Here is a 24,415-nt window from a genome sequence, read left to right on the forward strand (position 1 = left end):
CAAAGCCGGGGCGGGGGGGGGAGGTAGTGGAGATAATAGAGCGCTCCCACTATCTATTAAACTCCCCCACTGGTATACTGTACATCTCAAAGAGCCTCTGACAACCAAGTCCAGCTCCTGGCCTTCACGTGTGATTTCGAGACTCACCGTTTCGACTGAGAAGAGAAAGGGCAAAGGTGGGTTACTGGCGCCTTAAAACCAGTCGCTTCACGTAGATGGGGCTCGTCGGCCGTGCTTGGCAGCTTATTTGGGAGAAGGAAAACTCTGATCTCAAACCTCGGCTGCCTTGAGGCTATTTCCACTTAGAGGGAAGTTTTCCGGAGTCAACCCCACTAGAACTCCGGAGCTGGTCCTTAGCTCTCCGTTGAGTTGAACGCAGACTGGCGACTCCTGGTCTCTGCCGTTCATTTGGATTTATCGGCCTGCTCTCCATACCGCGCTGCCCTGGCTTGAGTGCCATGCCAACGTAGCCTGACACTCGCTCACATAGCCCTCTGGTCGGAATGAGCATGCGCCAACGAGCCCTCAGCGTTGCGGCGCAATGATTTGAAGCGAGTGCTCTGATTGGCCGTTACCATGACCGGCTTTCTGCACTCCAATTGGTTGAAACTTGTGCTCGGCCCGCCTCTTGCTCTTTGTTACATTTTCCTCGGGCTGGCCCGGAAGCGGACGGGGCACCGGGACCAAAGCCCCAGTGGGGACCGAGAGCTCGCAGACTGGCTGCAGCGATGCATTGGGGAAACTGGAGGTTCTGGCCGTCAGACTAACGGAGCACCAGAGGGACTGATCGTCACACCGGAAAACTCAGTATCAGGATTGGCCTCCATTTGTGTGGGTGAGTACGGATCACAGATTTTACCAGAGCAGTATGGAAATAGCGGTGAAAACTCCGTGTCTGTAAAATGCATGAACCTTTCTCTTTTTATATTTATGCTTATACTGTTTCTCGCTGCTATTTTCTATATATGGAGGTGAGATAGTTTTAATGGTTCATACTTTTTTTTATTGCTACCAACACGGCAACCACTGTACTTACGTTGCACCTATTTTGAAAAGAGAGTAACTCAAATTGGACATCTAGATTGATGTATTTTTTCTATCCCTTGACTTGTAAACTTGACTTCCTCCATAGTCATTAAAATGAAACATACTTAAAAGATCTGAACTGTGATTTATGTTTGGACTTTGGGTTTCTGAGGTACTTAAGGAAATAAACTAAGTTTTCTACAAGGGAAAAATTGTCCAGCAATTTAATGTAAATGCCACTTAAGAGTTCAGAATATTTGCAGCCACTGGAAGGAAAATATGACGTTTTGTAGCAGCCCTTTATGTCTTATTCTATTTAGCCTTATTTTTATGGAATGAAGTATTTCCAGGGCCTGATTGAATATTGTCTAAGTTTGGCCTTGTTCCACTCAAGGTGCTTTTTTTTGGACAGAGACTAGAAGCTTGATCAAGAAATTAGGCTGTATGAAACATCTAGAAGGGGGAGACAGGAAAATAGAGGATTGAGGAGAGAATTCCAGAACTTAGTGCTTAAGTCGCAATGATTAAATAGCAGCCAAAAGGCGATTCTGAATTTGGTGTTGTGCAATGAGCCAGATTTGATTAGGGAGCTTAAGGTAAAGGAACCCCTAGGAGACCGTGATCATAATATGATAAAATCCACAATCTGTTCAGCCACCTCCTTCACAGCTCCAGGGTGCAGTCCATAGTTTTTTTATTCTTGCCTTTATATTCTTTGTTGTCAAATCCTTGCTGAACCCTATGAATTCCTCTAATTTCTTCTGGTCCTACAAATTCCAGGATATCTGCACTCTGAGGAGTGGTCAGTGATGTCTTGATTTAAGTTGCTGTGTCATTGACAGCAGTGCCTTCACCTTAGGCTCAAGGTCTGGAATTATCTGAACTTCTGTCACTATTTCCTATATATGTGTTGCACAGTGTTGGATTTTTGCCTTTATGTATAAATGTTGCTCTAATGCACAAATGTGGAGAAGACTTGCCCTACCTGGAGAATATAGTATGCCAGTTTTCAGTCTCACTTCTTTGGAATGCTGGGTCGTGGTGTGGAGGAGGTAAAGTTCCTTTCCAAGTTGTTGCAAAGCCTCTTTTCAAGAAAACAGTGGGATCTTGGGAAGAGAATGCTGATGTTTTACCAGCAGCTGCCCACTTTGAGGCACGAATGCAGACCCTTAGTCAAATTGACACACAGTGTGTCTGAGTGAGGCAGCCAACCAAAAGGTCTTACATTTATGGACAGGCAGTGATGGAAATTAAGTCATAATGAAGGAGGACTTTGAGTAAAGACCATCAAACAGGTTACCTACAAGTCTTTTCTGTGGTTTCCCCCACTTGAGTGGAACACTTCAGTGGAAAAGCAGGTAGCCACTTTGCTGACTGTGACCAGTTGCCCTGTTCGCCACGGTGACTGTAGTCAGCCTTTTTGCCCAAGGCCAGAATTCTGACTGCCAGGAATGAATTGGCCACATCACCATTAATATGCACTGTGGGATCTTGACTTGCTGCGCTGCAGGGCGCTCTGACGTGGACTAACGGCACTATGGTTCTCTCTGTAAGTGAAGGGTGGGTGCCTTTCATTCCTATCAGGTAGGAGTGACAACACTGACAGAGAGGAACACAAGGGAGTGTGTTGCTTTTTTTTGAATTGTGCATTTGATTTAAGTTGTGTTCATTTAAAAACATGGAGGAGCATTCCATCTGTGTGTAGCCCTGTGCTTCATCTGCTGAAAGAAATTGCCCAAGGAAAGTTTGTAAGATAGTGATGTTTGTGAGAGTCCTCTGGAAGTTCAAAGTAATTCGAGTATAAGAAGAGCCAATATATAGTCACTGAATAGGGATTCAGTTTCACTAAGGCACCCAAGATAGATTAGACTAACTTTGCAACCTCAATGAAAGCAATGCGAAATTTCTCCAGGGAAAGGGAAGTGATGCAGATGCTGGAATCTGGAGCAACAATGAGCTGCAGGTCAACACACAGAATGCTGGAGGAACTCGGCTAGTCAGGCCGCATCTGCGGAAATGCATAGACAGTCACCATTTCAGGCCCCAATCCTTCGTCAGGATTGAGAGGCTGAAGGTGCTGCCTGACCCGCTGACTTCCTCCAGTATATATTTTGCTGTTTCATCATCCATGTCTGTCTGGTCTTTCATTATGTTTCCTTTGCTTACAATCTAGTCACTTATTTAAAGTGCCTGCTGATTTTCTTCAAGGCAAAGGCCTACCAGTGATGTAGTCCTATTTTCTTTGAGTAAAACTGGAGCCAGCAGTTCATTGTACTGGCTCAATCTGTATGCAGCAGAGTAGCCCCCCTTCATTGGGTGCAAATGGGTGTGATGATGTAGTCAAGGAGGTCAACATTTTGCAGAACTTTTTGAAGTTGGGAAAGAGGTATAACTGGATGGAAGACGTTGCGAATTCCAGTGGGATGTTACTTGGAAAGGAGAGAAGAGCATGACATTTTCTGAGTTGTTTGGTATGATGGGAGTCAGAGCCTAGAGAAAGAGTTGAGGGAGAGCTTTGAGGGGCAGGAGAGAACCAATCTGGAGGTGACGAGAGTCAGTGTGAAGCTTTCAGTGGCTGTAATGGCAAAGAGGGAGATGGGTGAAGTTAAAAGTGAAAGTAGATGGATCTGGCCCAGCACTATTTCTTGCACTAAAATAATGCTCTCCTGGACAACACTATATCTTCCACCATCCCAAAGTCTGCAGATTGTAACGTAACTTGCATCTAAATCCTCTGCCTGTCACCATTTGTACTTATTGGAAGTTCTTATCCTTTAGTTTCAAATCCCACATTTCTTATCCTTTAGTTTCAAATCTCACATTGGTTTCTTCTCTCTATCCCCAAAAGCATAAGATTTTTACTCATGCAAATTCTGATTTCTTGTGTTTCTGTGACTTCTATTGCCAGTTTAGCTACTTGGCCATTGTGTTGGAATTCTCAGATTCTCCACCCTCCTCTCCAGCTGTAACATTGCCTGTGGGCAAACCTTTAACTGTCTGGTCCAATATCCTTAGAAACTTTGTATATAGCTACTCCAGGGAACTGCTTTAGAATTTTTTTTTGCTTAAGTGAAAATGATTATGTGTAACTTGTGGAATTTGGATTAATTCTGAAAGGATTAGTACCTGTAATTGAGCTAAGGGAATCAATAATCCTCGAGCTAAATGGGGATCAATAATCCTAGAGCTAAAGGCGTATTGATGAGAGTGTAAAACAATATGGCTAGTAGGATTTGTGATAACACTCCATTGTTGTGGAACATGTCACTGCATGTTTCCACTGGCAGTGGGTGAGTGAAATTGTCCTTAAATAATTTGTCTAGGAGACAGGAAAGTGGACGTTTGACGAGAGAGTTCTTCTTCTCATTTTGTGCAAATCCTTACCCAGCTGGTGACAATGCTGGGAAATGGGGCTACCCATTGTGGTTGGATGTATATCTGGAGCTGTCAATGTGTGATCTGTTACTGTTACTTCCCCTTTCATTGGTTTCCTGACTTGCCCAGTCTAGCATATGGCTTATCCACGTCCATTTTCTGTTCCTTAACAAATTGGAAGTGTTCTGATGGGTCAGACTGAGTCATAGGGTTATACAGTATGGAAAAAGGCCCTTCAGCCTGACTCATCAATGCTGACCCAGTTGCCTAACTGAGCTAATCTCACACAAAATGCTGGTGGAACACAGCAGGCCAGGCAGCATCTGTAGGAGAAGTACTGTCGACGTTTCGGGCCGAGACCCTTCGTCAGGACTAACCGAAAGGAAAGATAGTAAGAGATTTGAAAGTAGTGGGAGGAGGGGGAAATGCGAAATGATAGGAGAAGACCGGAGGGGGTGGGATGAAGCTAAGAGCTGGAAAGGTGATTGGCGAAAGTGTTACAGAGCTGGAGAAGGGAAAGGATCATGGGACTGGAGGCCTCGGGAGAAAGAAAGGGGGCGGGGGAAGCACCAGAGGGAGATGGAGAACAGGCAAACAACTAAATATGTCAGGGATGGGGTGAGGAGGGGCATTAAGGGAAGTTGGAGAAGTCAATGTTCATGCCATCAGGTTGGAGGCTACCCAGCCGGTATTTTCCCCTCCCCCCACTACTTTCAAATCTCTTACTATCTTTCCTTTCGGTTAGTCCTGACGAAGGGTCTCGGCCCGAAACATCGACAGTACTTCTCCCTATAGATGCTGCCTGGCCTGCTGTGTTCCACCAACATTTTGTGTGTGTTGTTGTTTGAATTTCCAGCATCTGCAGATTTCCTCGTGTGAGCTAATCTTATTTTGCCCACATCTCTCTAAATCTTCTCTATTCCTGTATTGTCTAAAGGTTGTAATGTTATATTTACCTCCAACACTTCCATCAGCAGCTCATTCCACAAATGTTACCCTCTGTAGTAAATGTTGAACTTCCAGCATGGCTTTGTGAGGGTCAGCTCGTGCCTTGTGAGCCTGATTGAATTTGTTGAAGTGAGAAGACAAATTGATGAAGGTGGAGTGGTGAATCTGGTGTATATAGCCACTTGGCAAGGTGTTCCCCATAGTAGGCTCATTCAGGAAATTTGGAGGCATGGGATCCAGGTCTGGATTCAGAATTGGGTTGCCCTCAAAGCAGAGGTTGTAGTAGGTGGAGGTATTCTTCCTGGAGGTCGATAACCCGTGTTATTCCATGGGGATCTGTTCTGGGACTCCTGCTCTTTGTGATTCTTACACATGATTTGGATGATGTAGTGGTCAGGCGAGTTAGTAAGTGCAGATGACACAAGGTTGATGGTTTTGTGGATAGTGCAGAAGATTGTCGTAGACTACAGTGGTACCTTCATAGGATGTAGAGCTGGGCTGAGAGGTGGCAGATGGAGTTCAATCTGGAAAAGTGTGAAGTGATTCACTTTGGAAGATCAAGCTTGAAGGCAGAGTTCGAGGTTGATGGTGTGGAGGAACAGAGGGATCTTGGGGTTTGTGTCCATTGATCTCTCAAAGTTGCTGTCCAAGTTGGCATGGTGGTTAAAAAGGCTTGTGGAGTGAGTATTGGCCTTCATTAGACAGGGGACTGAGTTCAAGAGCCACAAGGTGATGCTGCAGCTCTGTAAAACCCAAGCTGGACTACACTTGGAATATTGTGTTCATTTCGGGTCTCTTCGTTATAGGAAGGATGTGCAAGTTTTCAGTTTGGTGCAGAGGAGGTTTGCCAGGATGCTGCCTGCATTAGAGAACATGTCTTACAAGATAAATTGAGCAAGCTAGGACTTTTCTCTGTGGAGTGAATTAGGATGAGAGATGACTTCACAGAGGTGTTTAAAATGATAAGAGGCATCGATAGAGTGGACAGCTGAAGACATTTTCCTCTGATGGAAATGGGTAATATGCGGGGGCTTAGTTTAGGGTGATTGTAGGAAAGCATACGAGGATGTCTGAGGCAGTTTTTCTTTAGAGTGGCGAGTGTGTGGAACCTGCTGCCAGAAGTCTCTTAGACTCTTAGAATAGGTACATGGATGAAAGAAAAACAATGGAGGGCTTTTTGGGAGGGAAATGTTAGATTGATCTTAGAGTAGGTTAATAGGTCAGCACAACATTGTGGGTCAAAGGTCCTGTACTAGCTCCACTGTTTATTGTTCTATATTTGTTTCAGGTCATCTGTAAATCTTCCCTTTCACCTTAAACCTATGCCCTAGTGTTATACTCCCCTACTTGACCTTTCACCTTCTCTCTGCCCTTTCCTCTATATCAGGTCATTACTGGGCCGCCTCTGCTGCAGGGAGAATAATCCCGCTCTATCATGCCTTTCCTTAAACCTCGAGCCCTCCGGTCCTGGTGTCCTTGTGAATTTTTTTCTGCTCTCTTCCCAGCTTAAGGGCATCCTTTAGCTGGATGTCCACAACAGCGTACAATTTTCCAAGTGTGTTCTTACCAATGACTTGTACAGTTGTAATGTGATATTGCAACTCCTGTAATCAGTTCCCTGACTAATGAAGGGATGCATGCCTCACACCACCTTCAATGTTCTGTCTCTTTCTGTCACTACTTTCAGGAACTATGTACCTGTACCCCTAGGTTTCTCTGACCCACAACACTCTCCAGGGCCCAGCCATTTATTAAGCGATTTAGCTTTACAAAATGCAACATTTCACATCTGTACAAGCTAAATTCTGTCTGGCATTCCTTTGTCCACTATATCATCAGTTTTGGTGTCATCCACAAATATTAACCATGCCAACTACATTCTCGTCCAAATTGTTAATATGAATTACAAACAGTGGACCTGTGACAACACTGCACACAGGCCTCCAATCTGAACAATAACTCTCCACCACCACTCTCTGACTCCTACCAGCAAGCCAGCTTTGTATGCAATTGTCTAGCTCATTCTGGATTCCATGTGATCTAATCTCACAGACATGTGGGACTTTAGCACCTAAGCTCTGCTCTCATTAATCATTTTGGTCTCCTCTTCAAAACAAACCCCTTAATCAAATTTGTGAGATGTGTTTTTCTAAACACAAAGCAATGCTGACTGCCCCTAATCAGTCTTTGCCTTTTCAAATACAGGTAGATTCTTCTAAACTCCAGTGGGTACAGGCCTGGAACCATGAAATGCTCCTCATACATTAACACTTTCATTCCCAGAATCATCGTGAACCTCCTCTGGACCCTCTTGATGGCCATTTTTTCTTAGATAAGGGGCCCAAAACTCCAAGTGAGGTGTGACCAGTGCCTTATACACCTCATCATAGCATCCTTGTTCTTGTATTCTAGTCCTTTCGAAATGTGGGATAATATTGCATTTGGCTTCCTTACCACCAACTCAACCTGCAGGTTACCTTTAGGGAATCCTGCAGAAGGACTCCCAAGTACCTTTGCACCTCTGATTTTTGAATTGTCTCCCTGTTTAGAAAATTGTCTGCTTTTTTATTTCTCCTACCAAAATGCATTACCATACAGTATATTCCAACTGCCATGTCACTCATTCTCTCAATCTGTCCTCGTCGTTCTGCAGACTCTCTGCTTCCTCCACACTACCTACTCCTCCACTTACCTTTGCATTGTCTGCAAAATTAGCCACAAAGCCATCAATTCTGTCATCCAAATCATTATATTGACATATAACATGAAAAGCGGTCTCAATACCACCCTCTGCAGAACACCGGCGGCCATCTAAAATTTAATGGCAGTCTAGCAGGGACCCTTCATTTTCAATAGTGTTCATGGTTAAATATCCTACAACAAAGTAATGGCTTGAGGTTCTCAGGGTCAAGTAATTCGAGAGTAGGATTAGCCTCTGCTTGATGGACTTGGTGACTATTTTACCATCGTTGTCCTGGACAGCTGTCAACTGACAAGAGTGAAAATTAAGATTTTAATCTTTACTTGGATGAGGCGAGGTTTGCTTTGGGCTTTATTTCAGGACATTATTGAACGTTGCACTACTTAAATCGACGTCTGATCAACCTGGCCTCCCTCACCTGGCCGCTGGCATTCTGAGAATTCCCGTTGTCTCTCAGTGGTCACCCTTTCTTAGAGTGAATGGTGGCAGGCGAATCTCAACTTGTTCTAGAAGGATCCCTGCAAAGGAGAAGTCATTGTCCTGCTGTTGCGAAAAGAAAATCTTTTGTGACCACTGGTATTCACACAAGCATTAGAACTTTTTTTTGCTGATTTAAGAGCACAACAGTTCTCTCTGTCAAAGCTGAAGAAAATATGTGGAACTGTTTTGGCGTGTGGCTGCTTGGCAACAGAACCCTCCTGTAACACAGCAGCTTTGTGTCTCGCCAGTAGCCTACCGATTTATCTGCAGGTTTCCATGCCTTTATCCTCTCAATCAACAACTGGGGTTGACTCTTAGCTGTCTCAATTCAGGGACTGCACACACAAAGTGCTGGAGGAACTCAGCAGGTAACATGGCATCTGTGGAAATGGATGTTCAATGTTCAGTGTTCAATGTCAATGTTCCTGGCCGAGACATTCATCAGGACTGGAAAGGAAGGGGGAGATGGGGGGTTGGGTGGGGAAGGAGTACAAACTAGAAGGTGATAGGTGAAGCCAAGTGGGTGGGGGGGGGGATGAAGTAAGAAGCTGGGAGATGATAGGTGGAAAAGATAAAGGGCTGGTGAGGAAGGAATCTGATAGGAAAGGAGAGTTGCCCATGGGGGAAAAAGGGGGGGGCACCAACGGGGAGGTGATAGGCAAGTGAGGAGGAGAGGGAAAAGTCAGAGTGGAGAATGGAAGAGGAGGGGAAATTGCTAGAAGTTGGAGAAGATGTTCATGCCATCAGGTTGGAGGCTACCTAGATAGAATATGGTGTGTTGCTCCTCCAACCTAGAGAGTGGCGTCACCGTGGCAGAAGAGGCGGCCACAGACTGACATGATAGAACAGGAATGGGGATTGGAATTAAAATGGTTGACCAGTGGGAAATCACGCTTGATGGAGTGGAGGTGCTCGACAAAGCGACCTCGGTCTACATCGGATCTCACCAGTGTAGGCGAGGCCGCTTTGGAAGCACAGCATACAGTCGACAACCCAGCAGATGTGCAGTGTGACCTTGCCTGGAAGGACTGTTTGGGGCCCTGAACGCAGGTGTAGCATTTCAGTTGTTTGCAGGGATATGTGCCAGGAGGGAGAATAGTGGAGAATGGACAATGGATCACTGAGGGAACAATCCCTGCTGTTGTGTATTTAATACTATAGTAGTATTTGAGTAATACTTTAAATATATTGTTTGATTAAGCATTCTTAATTTAAATAAGTAATTACAGGGTTATATTTAAAAAAATACGTGAATTGCATGCATCATGACACTACCATGTGCACCTTGCTTAAACTTATAAAACAAAACTCAGACCAGTTGTCTCCAGACTTCCGTCTTTTGCTTTCAATTAGGTTTATGTTTTGGAGTTACAAAAAATAACAGTGGAGATGGGAAAGATTTAAAAAGCCCGAGATGGCTATGTGTTGAAACACAACAAGGCATTTGAGTTTTTTAAAAAGCGCTCAGCACGTGTCTCTTCAGAAAAGGAGGTCAGAGATGATCAAGGTTTTTGCTTTTTTTTAAAAAAGAGCAGAAATTGGACAAATTCATGGGTTCATAAACAGTGAGTACTGAGTGATAATAATCATTAAAAAAAAAAGAGCAGGAAAGATTGGCATGTTCAGTTGCACAACAGAAAACTGGAATTTGTATACTGAGTAAATTGAGCACTATCTTAAAGCAAGTGAGAAATGAGTACCAGTTTTTCTGAGTGCATTGGATTTAAAGGCATACAGTTTGCTTAGAAGTTTAAATTCTTCAACCAAACAAGCGAAAGTCAATCCTGCCAAAGGGTTTTGGCCCAAAACCTCGACTGTACTCTTTTCCATAGATGCTGCCTGGCCTGCTGAGTTCCTCCGCCATTTTGTGTGTGTTGCTCAGATTTCCAGCATCTGCAGACTTTCTCTTCAAAATTAGCTGTGTTAACATTGTGAAAATAATGCAGGAACATTTGGAACTGAAACCATTGTTGATTGCAGAACTCCTTTGGTTTCGTAAGCAGAATCTAAAGGAAGGGGAGTCCATTTCAGTGTAGATGGTTGAAATGAAGAGATTGACTGGGCATTGTCAGTTTGGTAATGGACTTAATGATACACTGAGAGATCATTTAGTTTGTGGAATCTTACAAGAAAGCATTCAAAAATGGCTCCTAACTGAAGCACAACTTGCAATTAAAAGAGATGTGTTGGATGCAGAGGATCATGGGTTGCTAGGTGGGGACAAGAACAACTTTATCCCTGTTGTGGCGGCAAGAAGATGGAATAAGTGCGGATGTCCGGAAACGGGTGGGGTCAGCATCAATAGTGGAGGAAGTATCTTCAATGTCCTGGAAAGGAAAGACTTATCGTGGGACTGGTATTTTTACACGAGGCAGGGTGTGAAGAGCTGTAGTCAGGATGGCCATTGGAACCAGCAGGTTTATGAAAGATGTAAGTAGACAGTTTTTCTCTAGAGATGAAGACAGAGAGATAGAGAAAGGAGAGAGAGGTGTCAGAGATGGACCATGTGAATTTAAGGGCAGGGTGGAGGTTGGAGGCAGAGTTAATGAAGTGACACGCTCAGCATAGGGCCATGAAGCAGCACCAATGCCCTCTTCGGTGTAGTGCAGAGAGTTAGGGAACATTACTAGGGGATACTTGCAATGTGGACTGTGCATGTATCTAACTAGAAGGCAGGCATAGGGGGGTCTATGTGGGTGCCAGAGTTTGGAGAAGGACATAAAGATACGGAAGGTGCTGGCGTGGAGGGCTATGAATGACATGAAGGAAATCTGGAGGTCAAACCTGACCAGAGGGCTCGAAAAGAGGATCTTCACAGCAGTCATTGAGTCCATTCTCACATACAGATGTGAGACATGGACACTCTCCAAGACCATGCGAAAGTCGCTAGATGGTTGCAATACACGAACGCTCCAGATGGCTCTTGACGTGAGTTGGCAACAGCACATGATGAACGTCGAGCTTTATGACGACCTACCGATGCTCACTACTAAAATCGGGGTGAGAAGACTGAAACTAGCGGGGCACTGTCTATGCCACCCTGAGCTACCTGCCAGCCTAGTCATCACATGGGAGCCCCAGCATGGGAGGATGAATCCTGGGTGCCCTCCCAAGGCTATGGTCAACACGCTCCTAGAAGATAGCGGCACGGCTAATGTAGATGAACTGAGCACACTGAGGGAGAGGAAGGAGTGGAGAGTCTGTTATCGTGCCCAACACCGGGCCCCTAGGCTTGAGTCGACGTAGTAGTATGCGGGTGCCCATGAGTTTGGAGAAAGTGGGAGGAGCTGAAGGGAAATTGTTGAGGGTGTGCCAGACAGAGGAGGGGGCTGCTGGGGGGGGGGGGGGGTACTGGTTAGGTCTGCAGTTGAGAAAGAAGCAGAGAGCTTTAAGGCATTTTTGATGGGGGATAGAAGTGTGCAGGGACTGGACATGGTGAAAAGGAAGCGATCAGGGCCATTGAATGGTGTGTTATTGAGAGCAAGTGTGTATGAATTGTGTTGGATGTAGGTGGGAAGGGATTGAACCATGGGGGATAAAGTGGAGCCGAGGTATACAGACACGAGTTCAGTGGGGTAGAAGTAGGCAGAAACAATGGTCCTTCCCAGACAGTCAGGTTCATGGGGTAGGAAGTAGAAACAAGCAGTGTGGGATAAGGGAATTTTGAAGTTGGTGGCAGTGGATGGGAGATCTCTGAGGTTGATAATGGTGAGAGAGACAATAGCCTCATGGTCCTTTTCAGGGGCTAAGTAAGAGGAGGTATCTGAGAGTTGCTGCTTGGCCTCAGCGAGGTAGCATCCTTTTTGTCTGTGGGTTGGACGGCGAGGTTGGAATTGATACGGAGAAAGTGGAGGTCAGTGCATTCAGAGGGGGTGACCTTTGAAGAGGAACGTTCAAACATTACTCCGAGCATCTGCAGAATCTCGTGTTCAGTTCATGGGGTGTTGGGAACAGACAGTAAATTGCTAGTGATGTCTTGTGCAGTAAAGTTGGGCTGGGTAATGCTGATTGGAGTGGAAGGCCTGTAGCAGTTATTCCACAGATCAGTCCAAAGCAGGCTAATGGTCTATAATGTATTTCCTGTTATTGCCAGCATTATTTGAACTGGGATCTGAGACATGAATCGAAACTAAGCAAGCCTGCTCATTGTTACACTTCCTCAGCCTCTCAGTCAGTAACGCAGAGGCAGGCAAGATTCTTGGATCATAATACAATGTATTGTTGCATATCAGTAAAAGAAATTCTAATGAGATACAAATTCACTGCCACACATTAAATATCTTTAACGTATGGGACTCTTGCCTTTGAGTCACCAATTGTGGGTTAAAATGAGGTTCTGCATGTCTTTTTAAAAATAAGCTCTCCCAGTCATTCTAGAGAACATTTACCTCTTAGTAACAGTTTTAACATTTCATCCAGATGTTGTTGCCTCTGTCTCAGTACTGGAGATGCCTGCCTCGGCTTTGTGCTTGCAGTGAAATCACTATGTTGATGGTTATAACTCCTTCATGAGGTAGGACAGGATAAGTTGCTAGATTGGGAACAAAGCTATGAATGTGATGGTGCACCAGGCAGTGTTATAGGTAACTCTGGGCACCACATGAAGTATATTTTATTTTTGGAGAGTCATTAAGAATGTAGAAAGAATTTTTTAAAAAGAAGTGATGTGGGGTTTGTGTACATGGTTAGTGTTGATGGTTGCTGTGGAGTTGATGAGTCAAATAGTCTATTTCAATGCTGTATCTCTATATGAGTTTGAAGTCAAAGTTCGAAGTACATTTATTGTCAACATGAGTATACTATCTACAACCTTGAAATTCCTCTCCTTACAGGCAGCCACAAAAACAAAGAAACACAACAGAACCCATTAAAAAGGACTGTCAGACACCCAATGTACAGAAAAAAGAACAGATTGTGGCAACAATAAAAGTATATATCCCTCAAATACAGTAAAATTTAAACAATAGTGAATTCCTTTGGGTTTTGGCATAAAATGTAGGGGGGTGTATGTGGAATAGACATTGTATAATGAACATCAAAATGAGCATCTCCAAATTTTACCAAGCAGTTGCAAATCATTGCACTTTCCAAACAATGTCTCGGTGTAGTATGTTACGACGACAGAATTATCAGCTTGTATTATCTAGTTGATGGGCAGTTACAGCTCCTCAGTCTGTGCCCTAGTCTTGAGGGCTTGCTTAGACCTTGCATCCAGACTTGTTCCAGCTGGAAAATTGACCTCTGTATAGGATCACAGCTTCTATCTTTCCCAAATCCAATAGCAGGCATCTTGTTGCTCTGATCAGTGTGTTGAGAAGCTACAATGAGTGGCTGCTCAGCAATGAAACAAAGATTTGTGTTGCGGAAGGAAATATGAAGCCTGTTTGAAAAAGGGGGAAGAATGGCCTATCATCGATCCATTGTGTTGTTCAGTCAAAGTGTTTCACCGTCGTTTTGCTACCCTGTTTAGTTTCCTGGCAACCAAAGTAAATGAGCCCTATTAAAGTTCAGAAATTTCGCTCCTGGGGTTGTGTATGGATTCTTACCAATGTTGCTTAGTGAGCTTATGATTCTTGCACCGGCTTTCTTTGAAATACTAATACGTAAATGAGTAACAGGATAGCTGGAAGGATGTTCTGGCTTCTAATGTTCTATGGCATGGATACTCTGAAATGTTCTGATCTGGAGGATTGTGGAAGTTTGATTGCTGGAGAGAGGCAGATGAATTTCTGGTGATTAGGGAGCTGTACAAAAGAGGAGTTGAGCCTTTGAATACATCAGTTATGATACATCACTGAGTGATGGGACAGACTTGATCGGCTGAGTAGCTTACTTCTGCTTTGATGGTTACAAAACATGGTGATAATTTGCACAATCCTTTCCAATTTCACAGTATTTGCTTAGGATAGTGAGATCTCGGCTTCTGATCAGTGACTCCAATGTTTATTTAGAATTTTGTTTCCACCTCTTTGGAAGCGTTGATCGTTTTTGCTGGAAAGGTCGTTTCATGAACATTGCTGTCCACTCTCTTCGCATTCTGCGAGGATGATTGCAAACAAAGGGGTTTTGTTCTGAATTAATCTTGCCTTTGTCCAAGTCTGCTTCCCTTATCTTTATTTCATCCATCATGGTTTGAATCTTTCCCCCGTATCTGAGTTGACTGAAGTGCTTCTAGTTTCTTCCAGATGTTGCACTGGTTTTGCTTGACAGCTTTTGACTCGATTTCCCCCAGAGGTCAATCAAAATGTGTTTTTTTTTAATTTAGAGGTGTCGACCTCCAAATAAAATATTAAGTTTGGCCCCATCTTCCCTCCTGGTGAACGTGGAAGATTCCATAGCAAACCTATTCGAACTCTTCCGAATAGATCAGCCTTACTTATTAATTCTTTTATGGTCGATTCGGGAATTACTGAAATATGGCGGTTTTTGAACCCTAAAGATAAAGAATTTTCATTTTTTTCACATGTATATCATAGTTATTCTAGAATTGATTATTTCCTTATTGATCATAGTTTATTAACAGATGTTACTGATTGTAAATACGATTCTATTGCCATTTCGGATCATGCACCTTTGAAGTTATCTATCAAGATCTCGGACTCTTCCATTAATACTAGATCTTGGAGACTCAACGCTACTTTGCTTCAAGATCCAGAATATATTACCTTCATAAAACAACAAATTGACTTATTTTTTTCAACAAACTATACTGAAGAGATTGATAGAGGAATACTTTGGGACTCCTTCAAGGCTTTTATCCGTGGACAAATTAATCTCATATTCCGTTGGTAAAAGAAAACAAAGATATTTAGATATAGCTTTATTGGTAGATAAAATTAAAGAAATTGATAAGATTTATTCCGTTACTCCTACCAAAGAACTTTATAAGAAGAGAGTTGAGCTTCAAATGGAACATAGCTTATTATTATCTTCTTCAATTGAGAATCAATTAATCAAGACCAGGGCTCAATTTTGTATTCATAGTGATCGAACTGGTAAATTGTTAGCTAATCAATTAAAAGCTATTTCGACTAAGCAACAAATTATCAAAATTCGTAAACAAGACGGTAATTTAACTACTGATCATAAAGAAATCAATAACACTTTTCAAGATTTTTATAAATCTTTATATCAATCAGAATTTGATGGTGACCTGTCCATGATGGATAATTTTTTTAACAATTTGAATATTCCTAAACTGATAGATGAAGATCGTAGCTTGCTTGATGCTCCTATCTCTATGGCCGAAATAAGAGAGGCTATCTCATCAATGAATTCAGGGAAAGCTCCTGGCCCTGATGGTTATATTGTAGAATTTTTAAAAACTTTTTCTTCTTTGCTTTCCCCTTGGTTATGTGAAATCTTTAATGATGCGTTTGCTAAGAAGAGATTACCTCAATCTTTTTATGAAGCTACTATCTCTCTAATTCTTAAAAAAGATAAAGATCCTACTTTATGTGCATCTTATCGCCCTATATCATTATTAAATGTAGATTCTAAGATTCTTACAAAAATTTTAGCCATTAGATTAGAAAAGGTACTATCACAGATTATTTCGGAAGATCAAACTGGTTTTATTAGGAATCGGTATTCCTTTTTTAATGTTAGAAAATTGATTAATATAATTTATACTTCATCACCCACAACCCCAGAATGTGTTATCTCATTAGATGCTGAAAAAGCTTTTGATAGAGTTGAATGGACATACTTATTTAATGCATTGAGAAATTTTAATTTTAGTCCTAATTTTATATCATGGATTAAATTAATATATTATAAACCTGTTGCTTCTGTTCTTACAAATAATTATAGATCCTCTTTTTTTCAATTATCTCGTGGTACGAGACAAGGCTGTCCTTTAAGTCCTTTATTATTTAATATTGCATTAGAACCTTTAGCCATTGCTATTCGTGAATCTCCTAATATTTTTGGTATTACCCGTAATGAGAAGTTATACAAGTTATCACTTTATGCTGATGACTTGCTGTTATATATTTCTGATCCTGACAGGTTTATTCCCGCTATTCTATCCTTGTTGGCTCAATTTGGTAGTTTTTCTGGTTATAAATTAAACTTAGATAAGAGTGAATTATTCCCCTTAAACGCGCAAACCTTATTGAATGACAGGATACCATTTAAAGTTGTTACTGATAACTTTATCTATTTAGGTATAAAAATTACCAAGAAATATAAAGATTTATTTAGACTGAATTTTTTACCTATGCTTCATCAAATTCAACAACTTACTACAAGATGGTCTCCCTTATTCCTATCATTAGTTGGTCGGATTAATGCTATTAAAATGATGGTTTTACTGAAATTTTTATATTTATTTCAAGCCTTACCAATTTTTATTCCTAAATCTTTTTTTGACAACATTGATTCAAAAATTTCCTCATTTGTGTGGCAAAATAAAAACCCCAGGTTAAGTAAAAGGCAATTACAAAAATCTAAAAAAGATGGTGGTTTAGCTTTACCTAACTTTAGATTTTACTATTGGGCGAATAATATTCGTAACCTAACGTATTGGAAATTAGATTTGGACACACCATTGTGTCCACAGTGGGTAAATTTGGAATGCAATGAGGTAAAGGGATATTCTTTATTCTCCGTTCTTGGTTCTTTTCTTCCTGCTGATTTAGTTAAATTCAATAAACAGATATCTAATCCTGTTATCAAACATACACTACGAATTTGGTTTCAATTTCGTAAGTTTTTTACTCTGAAAAACTTTGTTCTTGATAGCCCTATTTTACTTAATTTTTTTTTCAAACCTTCATTGACAGATCAAGCTTTTAGCATATGGAAAAGGAAAGGTATAAAATGTTTTCGTGATCTTTTTTTTTAAGGTACTTTGATGTCTTTTGACCAACTTTCCAACAAATTTAAATTACCTAAATCTAATTTTTTCAGATATTTACAAATCAGAAATTTCTTACATAAAGTTCTACCATCTTTTCCCAATTCAACTTCAATGGATTTCTCAGATTTGATTTTTACCTTTAATCCTTGTCAGAAGGGATTAGTAGCTTTTATTTATAATATGATTATGAAGGTACAACCAGAAATATCAGATAGAATTAAACAAGAATGGGAAAAAGAACTTCGATACAATATATCAACAGATAAATGGGAAAAAATTTTACAAATGGTTAATTCCTCTTCTATATGTGCTAAACATGCTTTAATACAATTTAAAATTGTACATAGAGCTTGTATGTCTAAAGATAAGCTTGCTCGATTCTATTCTCATATTAACCCTCAATGTGACAGATGTCATTCAGAAGTGGCTTCATTGACCCACATGTTTTGGTCATGTCCCACTTTACATAACTATTGGAAGGACATATTTGTTACCATTTCTTCAATTTGGAATATCGATTTACAACCTCATTTTATTACTGCAATTTTTGGTATACCAAATGAGGATGGTAATCAGTTTTCCCCTTCAATCAGACGAATGATTGCTTTTGTAACATTAATGGCCAGAAGGTCTATATTACAAAACTGGAAAGAAGTAAATCCTCCTACCACGTCTCAGTGGTTTTCTCAAACTATTTCTTATCTGAGTTTGGAAAAAATTAGAAGCACTATTTTTGACTCATCAATTAAATTTGAAGAAACTTGGGGACCGTTCATTCGACATTTTCATATGAATTAATTTGGGCTTTTTCAGACCTTCTCTCTGCTTATTCTTGTTCAGGTATGGAGTTCCGGAGTTTTTTGACACTATCATATACTTATAAACTGTTATTATTGCCCATGTTAGTTTAGTTTAGTGTTTTTTTTTCAATATATATTCTCTTTTATATATTTTCAAATTTTTTTTTTCCTTTTCTTTTAACGATTATTTTTTTTCATATATAATTATATAGACTTGATTGATGTACCTTTTTTGATGTTTAATAGGATATTATTATCCTATTATTAATGCAATTTCAAGTCTATTGTATTTATAACCTATTCATTATTATGTTATGTTTTTATATATATATATATATATAAAACTCAATAAAAAGATTGAAAAAGAAAGGAAGATTCCATAGCATAGATTTGAAGAGGAGAGGGCCATTCCTGGTATCCTGACCAATATCTGTCCCTCAGTCACATCAAACAAAGCCTTGGTCAAATTTCCTGCTGCATTGCTATTTGTGGGAGCTTGCTGCGCAGAGATGGGCTACACTGTTCTAGTAACAATTTGGATGTGAAAGTGCTGGACAAAAGCAGATTTAGATTTCGTTTATTGATCTGCTTCTTCCAGGTCCTGCCTGCCTCGTGTTTTGCCGTGTCTAGTAGGTCCCGAATCTGTAACCTTCCACCTCTGCCCAGAGAACAAGTAGTTCTCTTTCAAGTAGCTGCATTGAATGCTATAACACTTTCAATGGAGCAATCCATGACTAATCTCTGATATGGGCATTTCCCCCATTAAGCCCCCCCCCCCCCAATTGGGTCATATCCCTGCTTTCAATATCTTTTCCTGGGGGAGGGGGAAGTCTTTCAAGCTCCGTATTGAAAATTATTTATTAATGTCCTCATGTCACCGACATGAGAAAATAGTTCCTCTTCACTACTAAAATCTTCCATTGTTCCTTCAGGCTATGTGTTTTCAGTTCGACCGCTTTGCTCAAGCAGCATTTCAAATTCTGCCTTTTCACACCACATTCTGGAATAACAGTAGCGTGGGGGGCCCCGTCATCTTCCGGCTGAATTCAAAAAAGAAATCCTATTAAAAGTTCAAAATAAGTTTATTGTCCAAGTATCACCATATACTACCCTGAGATTCATTTTCTTGTAGGCATTCATGTAGAACAAAGAAATATAATAGAAACAGCTAGAAACTAAACATAAAGACTGACAAACAACTAATGTGCAAAAGAAGACAATCAGTGCAAATACTTTTTTTTTAAAAAAGAAAGTAAATTAATAATACAGAGGACGTGAGTTGTAGAGTTCTTGAAAGTGAGTTTCATAGGTTGTGGAATCAATTCTGAGATGAGAGGAGTCTTTCAGGAGCCTAAACTTGGTGGTGTGGAACCTAAGGCTTCTGTATCCCCACCTCGGTGACTGCAGTGAGAAAAGAACATGGCCTGGATGGTAGGGGTCCTGCTTTCTTGTGGCAGTGTTCAGTGGTGGGTTAAGCTTTTCCTGTGGTGGACTGGGCTGGTCAGTGAAATTTCTTCTGCACTGCTACGGGAAGGAGCTTCAGTTTGTGCTGTTTCACTCTGCCTCTGACTTCTCAGGCATAGGTTTTTAAATACTTCCTGCCCAAACCCCTGTTCCCTTTTTTTTTTCTGTGATCAACAACCTTTGCATTGTGTCCCCCTACTTAAAGGTCTAGCTCAGCTCAATTTCTTGTTCTGATTTTGTCCTAATTTGTGCTGTACCTAGTAGTTCTCAAAATAAATCCATCTATTGTGAATATTTGTTTCCTTGCTGTCAGCTATTTATTTTTGTCCCAAGTTATATCCTTAAGTTTAAAAAAAAGCTTTGTTATTTTATCTTGTTTCTGTTTGAGCTTAACGTAACAATTAAGACAACTTGATACCTTAATTTTGCTCCTCAGTTTAGATCATTTGGCCCATCGAATCTGCTCTACCACTTCAACATGGCTGATCCATTGTCCCCCTCAGCCCCAATCTCCTTGTATCCTTTCATGCCCTGACTAATCAAGAGTCTGTCAAACTTCTGCCTTAACTATACCCAATGACTTGGCCTCCACAGGCACCTGCAGCAACAAATTCCACAGATTCACTACTTTCTGGCTAAAGAAATGCCTCATCAACTCCATTCTAAAAGGACGCCCCTCTATTCTGTGTCCTCTGTTTTAGACTCCCCCACCATGGGAAACATCCTCTTTACATCATTCTATTGAGATCTTTCAACATTTGATAGGTTTCAGAAGGCATTTGATAAGGTCCCACATAGGAGATTGGTGGGTAAAATCAAAGCTCAGGGCATCGGTGGGAAGACATTGACATGGATAGAAAACTGGTTGGCAGATAGAAAGCAAAGGGTAGCGGTGAATGGGTGTTTCTCGGAATGGCAGGTGGTGACTAGTGGGGTGCCACAGGGCTCGGTATTGGGACCACAGCTGTTTACCATTTACATCAACGATTTGGATGAAGGCATTGAAAATAACATCAGCAAATTTGCTGATGATACTAAGCTGGGTGGCAGTGTGACATGTGATGAGGATGTTAGGAGAATTCAGGGTGACTTGGCAGATGGTGTTTAATATGAATAAGTGTGAGGTTATCCACTTTGGGAGTAAGAACAGGAAGGCAGATTATTATCTGAACGGTGTAGAGTTAGGTAAGGGAGAAATACAAAGAGATCTAGGAGTCCTTGTTCATCAGTCACTGAAGGTGAATGAGCAAGTGCAGCAGGCAGTGAAGAAGGCTAATGGAATGTTGGCCTTTATTACAAAGGGAATTGAGTACAAGAGCAAGGAAATCCTCTTGCATTTGTACAGAGCCCTGGTGAGACCACGCCTGGAGTACTGTGTACAGTTTTGGTCTCCAGGGTTAAGGAAGGACATCCTGGCTGTAGAGGAAGTGCAGCGTAGATTCACGAGGTTAATTCCTGGGATGTCTGGACTGTCTTACGCAGAGAGGTTAGAGAGACTGGGCTTGTACACGCTGGAATTAAGGAGATTGAGAGGGGATCTGATTGCAACATATAAGATTATTAAGGGATTGGACAAGATAGAGGCAGGAAATATGTTCCAGATGCTGGGAGAGTCCAGTACCAGAGGGCATGGTTTGAGAATAAGGGGTAGGTCATAAAGGAAGAACTACTTCTCCCAGAGAGTTGTGGGGGTCTGGAATGCACTGCCTCAGAAGGTAGTGGAGGCCAATTCTCTGGATGCTTTCAAGAAGGAGCTAGATAGGTATCTTATGGATAGGGGAATCAAGGGATATGGGGACAAGGCAGGAACCGGGTATTGATAGTAGTTGATCAGCCATGATCTCAAAATGGCGGTGCAGGCTCGAAGGGCCAAATGGTCTACTTCTGCACCTATTGTCTATTGTCAATGAGGTCACCCCTCATTCTCCTGAATTCCTGTGAGTAGATTAAGTCATTGCTGTTATTTTGCTCAATTGATAGTTGACTCTGCCTTCATCAAGTGATGCCATTAATATTTAAAAATCTGTCAATCTCCTTCACAAATAGACTCAGTGACTGAGCCTTCACAGTTGTTTTTGGCGGAGAATTCCAAGAATTCACCACCCTCCAGATGAGTTGATTTCTTCTCTCTCTACCCTGAAAAACCAACCCCTTATTTTGAGGAGACAGCCTGGTTTCTGGAATCCCCCACCAAGTTAAATGTCATTATTGTGCTCATGATTCACTCAGAATGTGGAGAAGCTTAAACCATTTGGGGAGAGAGGCTCAGCTTGTTAGTTTACAAATTGTGCTTTTCTGAAATATTCCTGATTTGTATACATATTTGTTCAATGAGTTTATGGGTCAAAAGATTCAGATTTTTTTTCTTCTGACAATTAGGCCAGAAATACAGTAGATGGAATTATACTAGGTGGAAAGAAGATTGCACAGAGTTAATTCATTGGAGCTGTCTGTGACTGCTTTGACTGTGACAACCTTGATTCATCCCAAAGGAAAACGTAAAATGCTTCAACTGTGAAGGATAGCAGAAGTTGCCAACACTTAAATGATGCGATTCTTGAACAATCTGAAGGAAAGATGTCTGAATTGCTTTTGCTCTAGGAAAAAAAATAGATGTAGGACAAATCTGCAAATGATCAAAACGTGCCTGTTGGCCAACGGCAGATGCCCAATCAGTTTAGGAGCCACAATTTAACCTCTAGATCTAAATGGGTGAGAAAAATGAAGGTTGTATAAATTTAAAATGGAACTATTGTACTACAGTGATGCTTAAACTTAAATTCAATATAGGACAAGGCAAGGAAGGGGGTTTATTGACTGTCTAAAAATCACAATCCCACATTAGCTTGCTGCTGTTTAATTTGAAAAAGTTTTGCTTTTATAAAAAGTGTTCCATGTACCTTTCAGAACATCTTGATGTTTGTAGCCACTGTTTGAAATCACTATGCTTATGTGAATCTTTCCATCTGTCTCCCCTCATTTGTTTTTTATTTCTCCTGTGTTTGCTTTGTTTTTAAAGGCCAGAATTGCTCGTTATCTTTTAACCCTTGTTGCTCTTCGATTGCCTCCCCCCCCCCCAGCGTGTTTCTTTTGTGTTCATGATGTTCTCTAAGAAAACTGCGATTCAATATGAGATTTTATTTTTTTTGGCAGTCTGTATTTAATAACTACTTCAACATTTCAGTTTGTTGACATGCAGGAGAAGAACAGAAGATATTCCATTCCAACCTCTGGTAATTTGTCCAAAATGGTACAGCCACAAAGATTGAATGCCAAAGGAGCTGACTCCCTGGCTAATGAGCCAGTCCGGCCTTTCTCACCACCTACACTTTCTCAAACGTATGGACCTACAGCTAAGTTTGATTTGCCGATGATGAGACACAACTTTGTAGCCATGCCACTTCCCAAGAGCAATGAGAATGAAGAACTGAACAGAGGAAGGGACTTGTCCACGCCAAAATACAATACCCGTTTGAATACTTGCACTCACTCTCGATATATGCCAAAAACAAAGACAGCATTAAGCATTGAAGATGTAAAATTGTACAAGCCTACATCATCAGGCCAACCTTCTAATGGATACCACACTTCGACTGACCTTAATACTGGACAACCGCACGGAAAAGAAATGTTGCCTTGCATATCGGAAAGCGGGGAATCCAGAATTCCTGATTATTTTAAAACATTTAGAGATCGGACTTTGCCAGATTGGGATCCTGATGAGGAATATCAGGCCTTACTTGACTTCACTTATCCCTTAAGACCATTGAATTTTACCTCGAAGGACTTGTTAGATGGTGAGGATCTGTCTAGTGGGCCATGTTTTAAGGATTCTGGCATTATAACTGATGGTCCTTTGCTGCCCACTGACAATATGCTAATGTCAAAGATTACGTTGCCATTTCCTGCTTACCAGACAAACAGAAGCGATGCTGCTAATCGATCCCAGGCTGACAACAACCTTGGAGAATCTATTGCAGCCCCTCGACGTTCCTCCAGTCCCTTGCCTTCGTATAGCAAGCCATTCTGTTTGACATCTGCTCCACCCTTAAAAGCACAACCATCTCCCAAATCTTTCACTGAGCATTCCAGAATCAATAAAGGACAACTTTCAGACAGTTTGATTAACAGTACAATCACATCTGATTGCATGCTGACCAGTTCTATTACAGATTCTGGTTTTCTGTCCAAGAATTCAAGTGAAGAAATTGTCGACCGCTTAATATCTGGAGATGATGCAAGCAGCTTCTTATCCACGGCACAGGTTCTTCCCCTGAGTAAAGAGTGGGAGAGTGATGAAGAATACCTGAGTCTTCCAAATAAGCTAGAAGAGCTAGAAGACTTAGCTCAGCAATTGGAGAATCTCACTGCTCGCTTGGACGGGTCTGCTGATATGTCGGAACGGAATGTAACGACCACAAGTGATCTGGACATTCTTGACGGAGGCGTTCAAGACACCTTCCCTAATTTTGGTGGCAGCTGTGACTTCCCTCGTTTGCATGGCCAACAAGGAAGTGAGTCCGTTAACATCCATGACTCTACAGAGAGTGAAGATGTAGTCATGGAATTGAAGAAGGTCACTGACTTTATAAAGAAGCTTGGCAAGGACCCTGGTTCACGGTTGCCTAATCAGCAGTTCCCAGAGCTCACAGGGGAGAGTCAGAGCAGTGACTACCTTCTCGCTCACGTACAGGTAAAACTTCACACTTTTCAACAGCTTCATACTTTGGTCACCAGCTGACAAAAGTTGCTTTGTAC

At 41.5% G+C, this 24,415-nt stretch overlaps 1 protein-coding gene across 3 annotated transcripts in view; it reads left to right on the forward strand.

Moving 5' to 3' along the window:
• Positions 1–648: 648 nt before the first annotated feature.
• cep68 (centrosomal protein 68) overlaps positions 649–24,415 on the forward strand; it is a 52,149-nt gene continuing 28,382 nt past the window's right edge. The window contains exons 1-2 of one of the 3 annotated variants that reach the window (XM_059986157.1): positions 649–835; positions 22,842–24,350. In XM_059986157.1, coding sequence (XP_059842140.1) covers positions 22,851–24,350 — 1,500 coding nt within the window. In that variant the 5' untranslated portion in view covers positions 649–835; positions 22,842–22,850. Of the gene's footprint in view, positions 836–8,789; positions 8,899–22,841; positions 24,351–24,415 lie in introns of those variants that run through there. The other 2 variants (XM_059986159.1, XM_059986158.1) reach the window with 2 other exon arrangements.

The sequence above is a fragment of the Hypanus sabinus genome, chromosome 12, assembly GCF_030144855.1.
Source record: "Hypanus sabinus isolate sHypSab1 chromosome 12, sHypSab1.hap1, whole genome shotgun sequence".
NCBI lineage: Eukaryota > Metazoa > Chordata > Chondrichthyes > Myliobatiformes > Dasyatidae > Hypanus > Hypanus sabinus.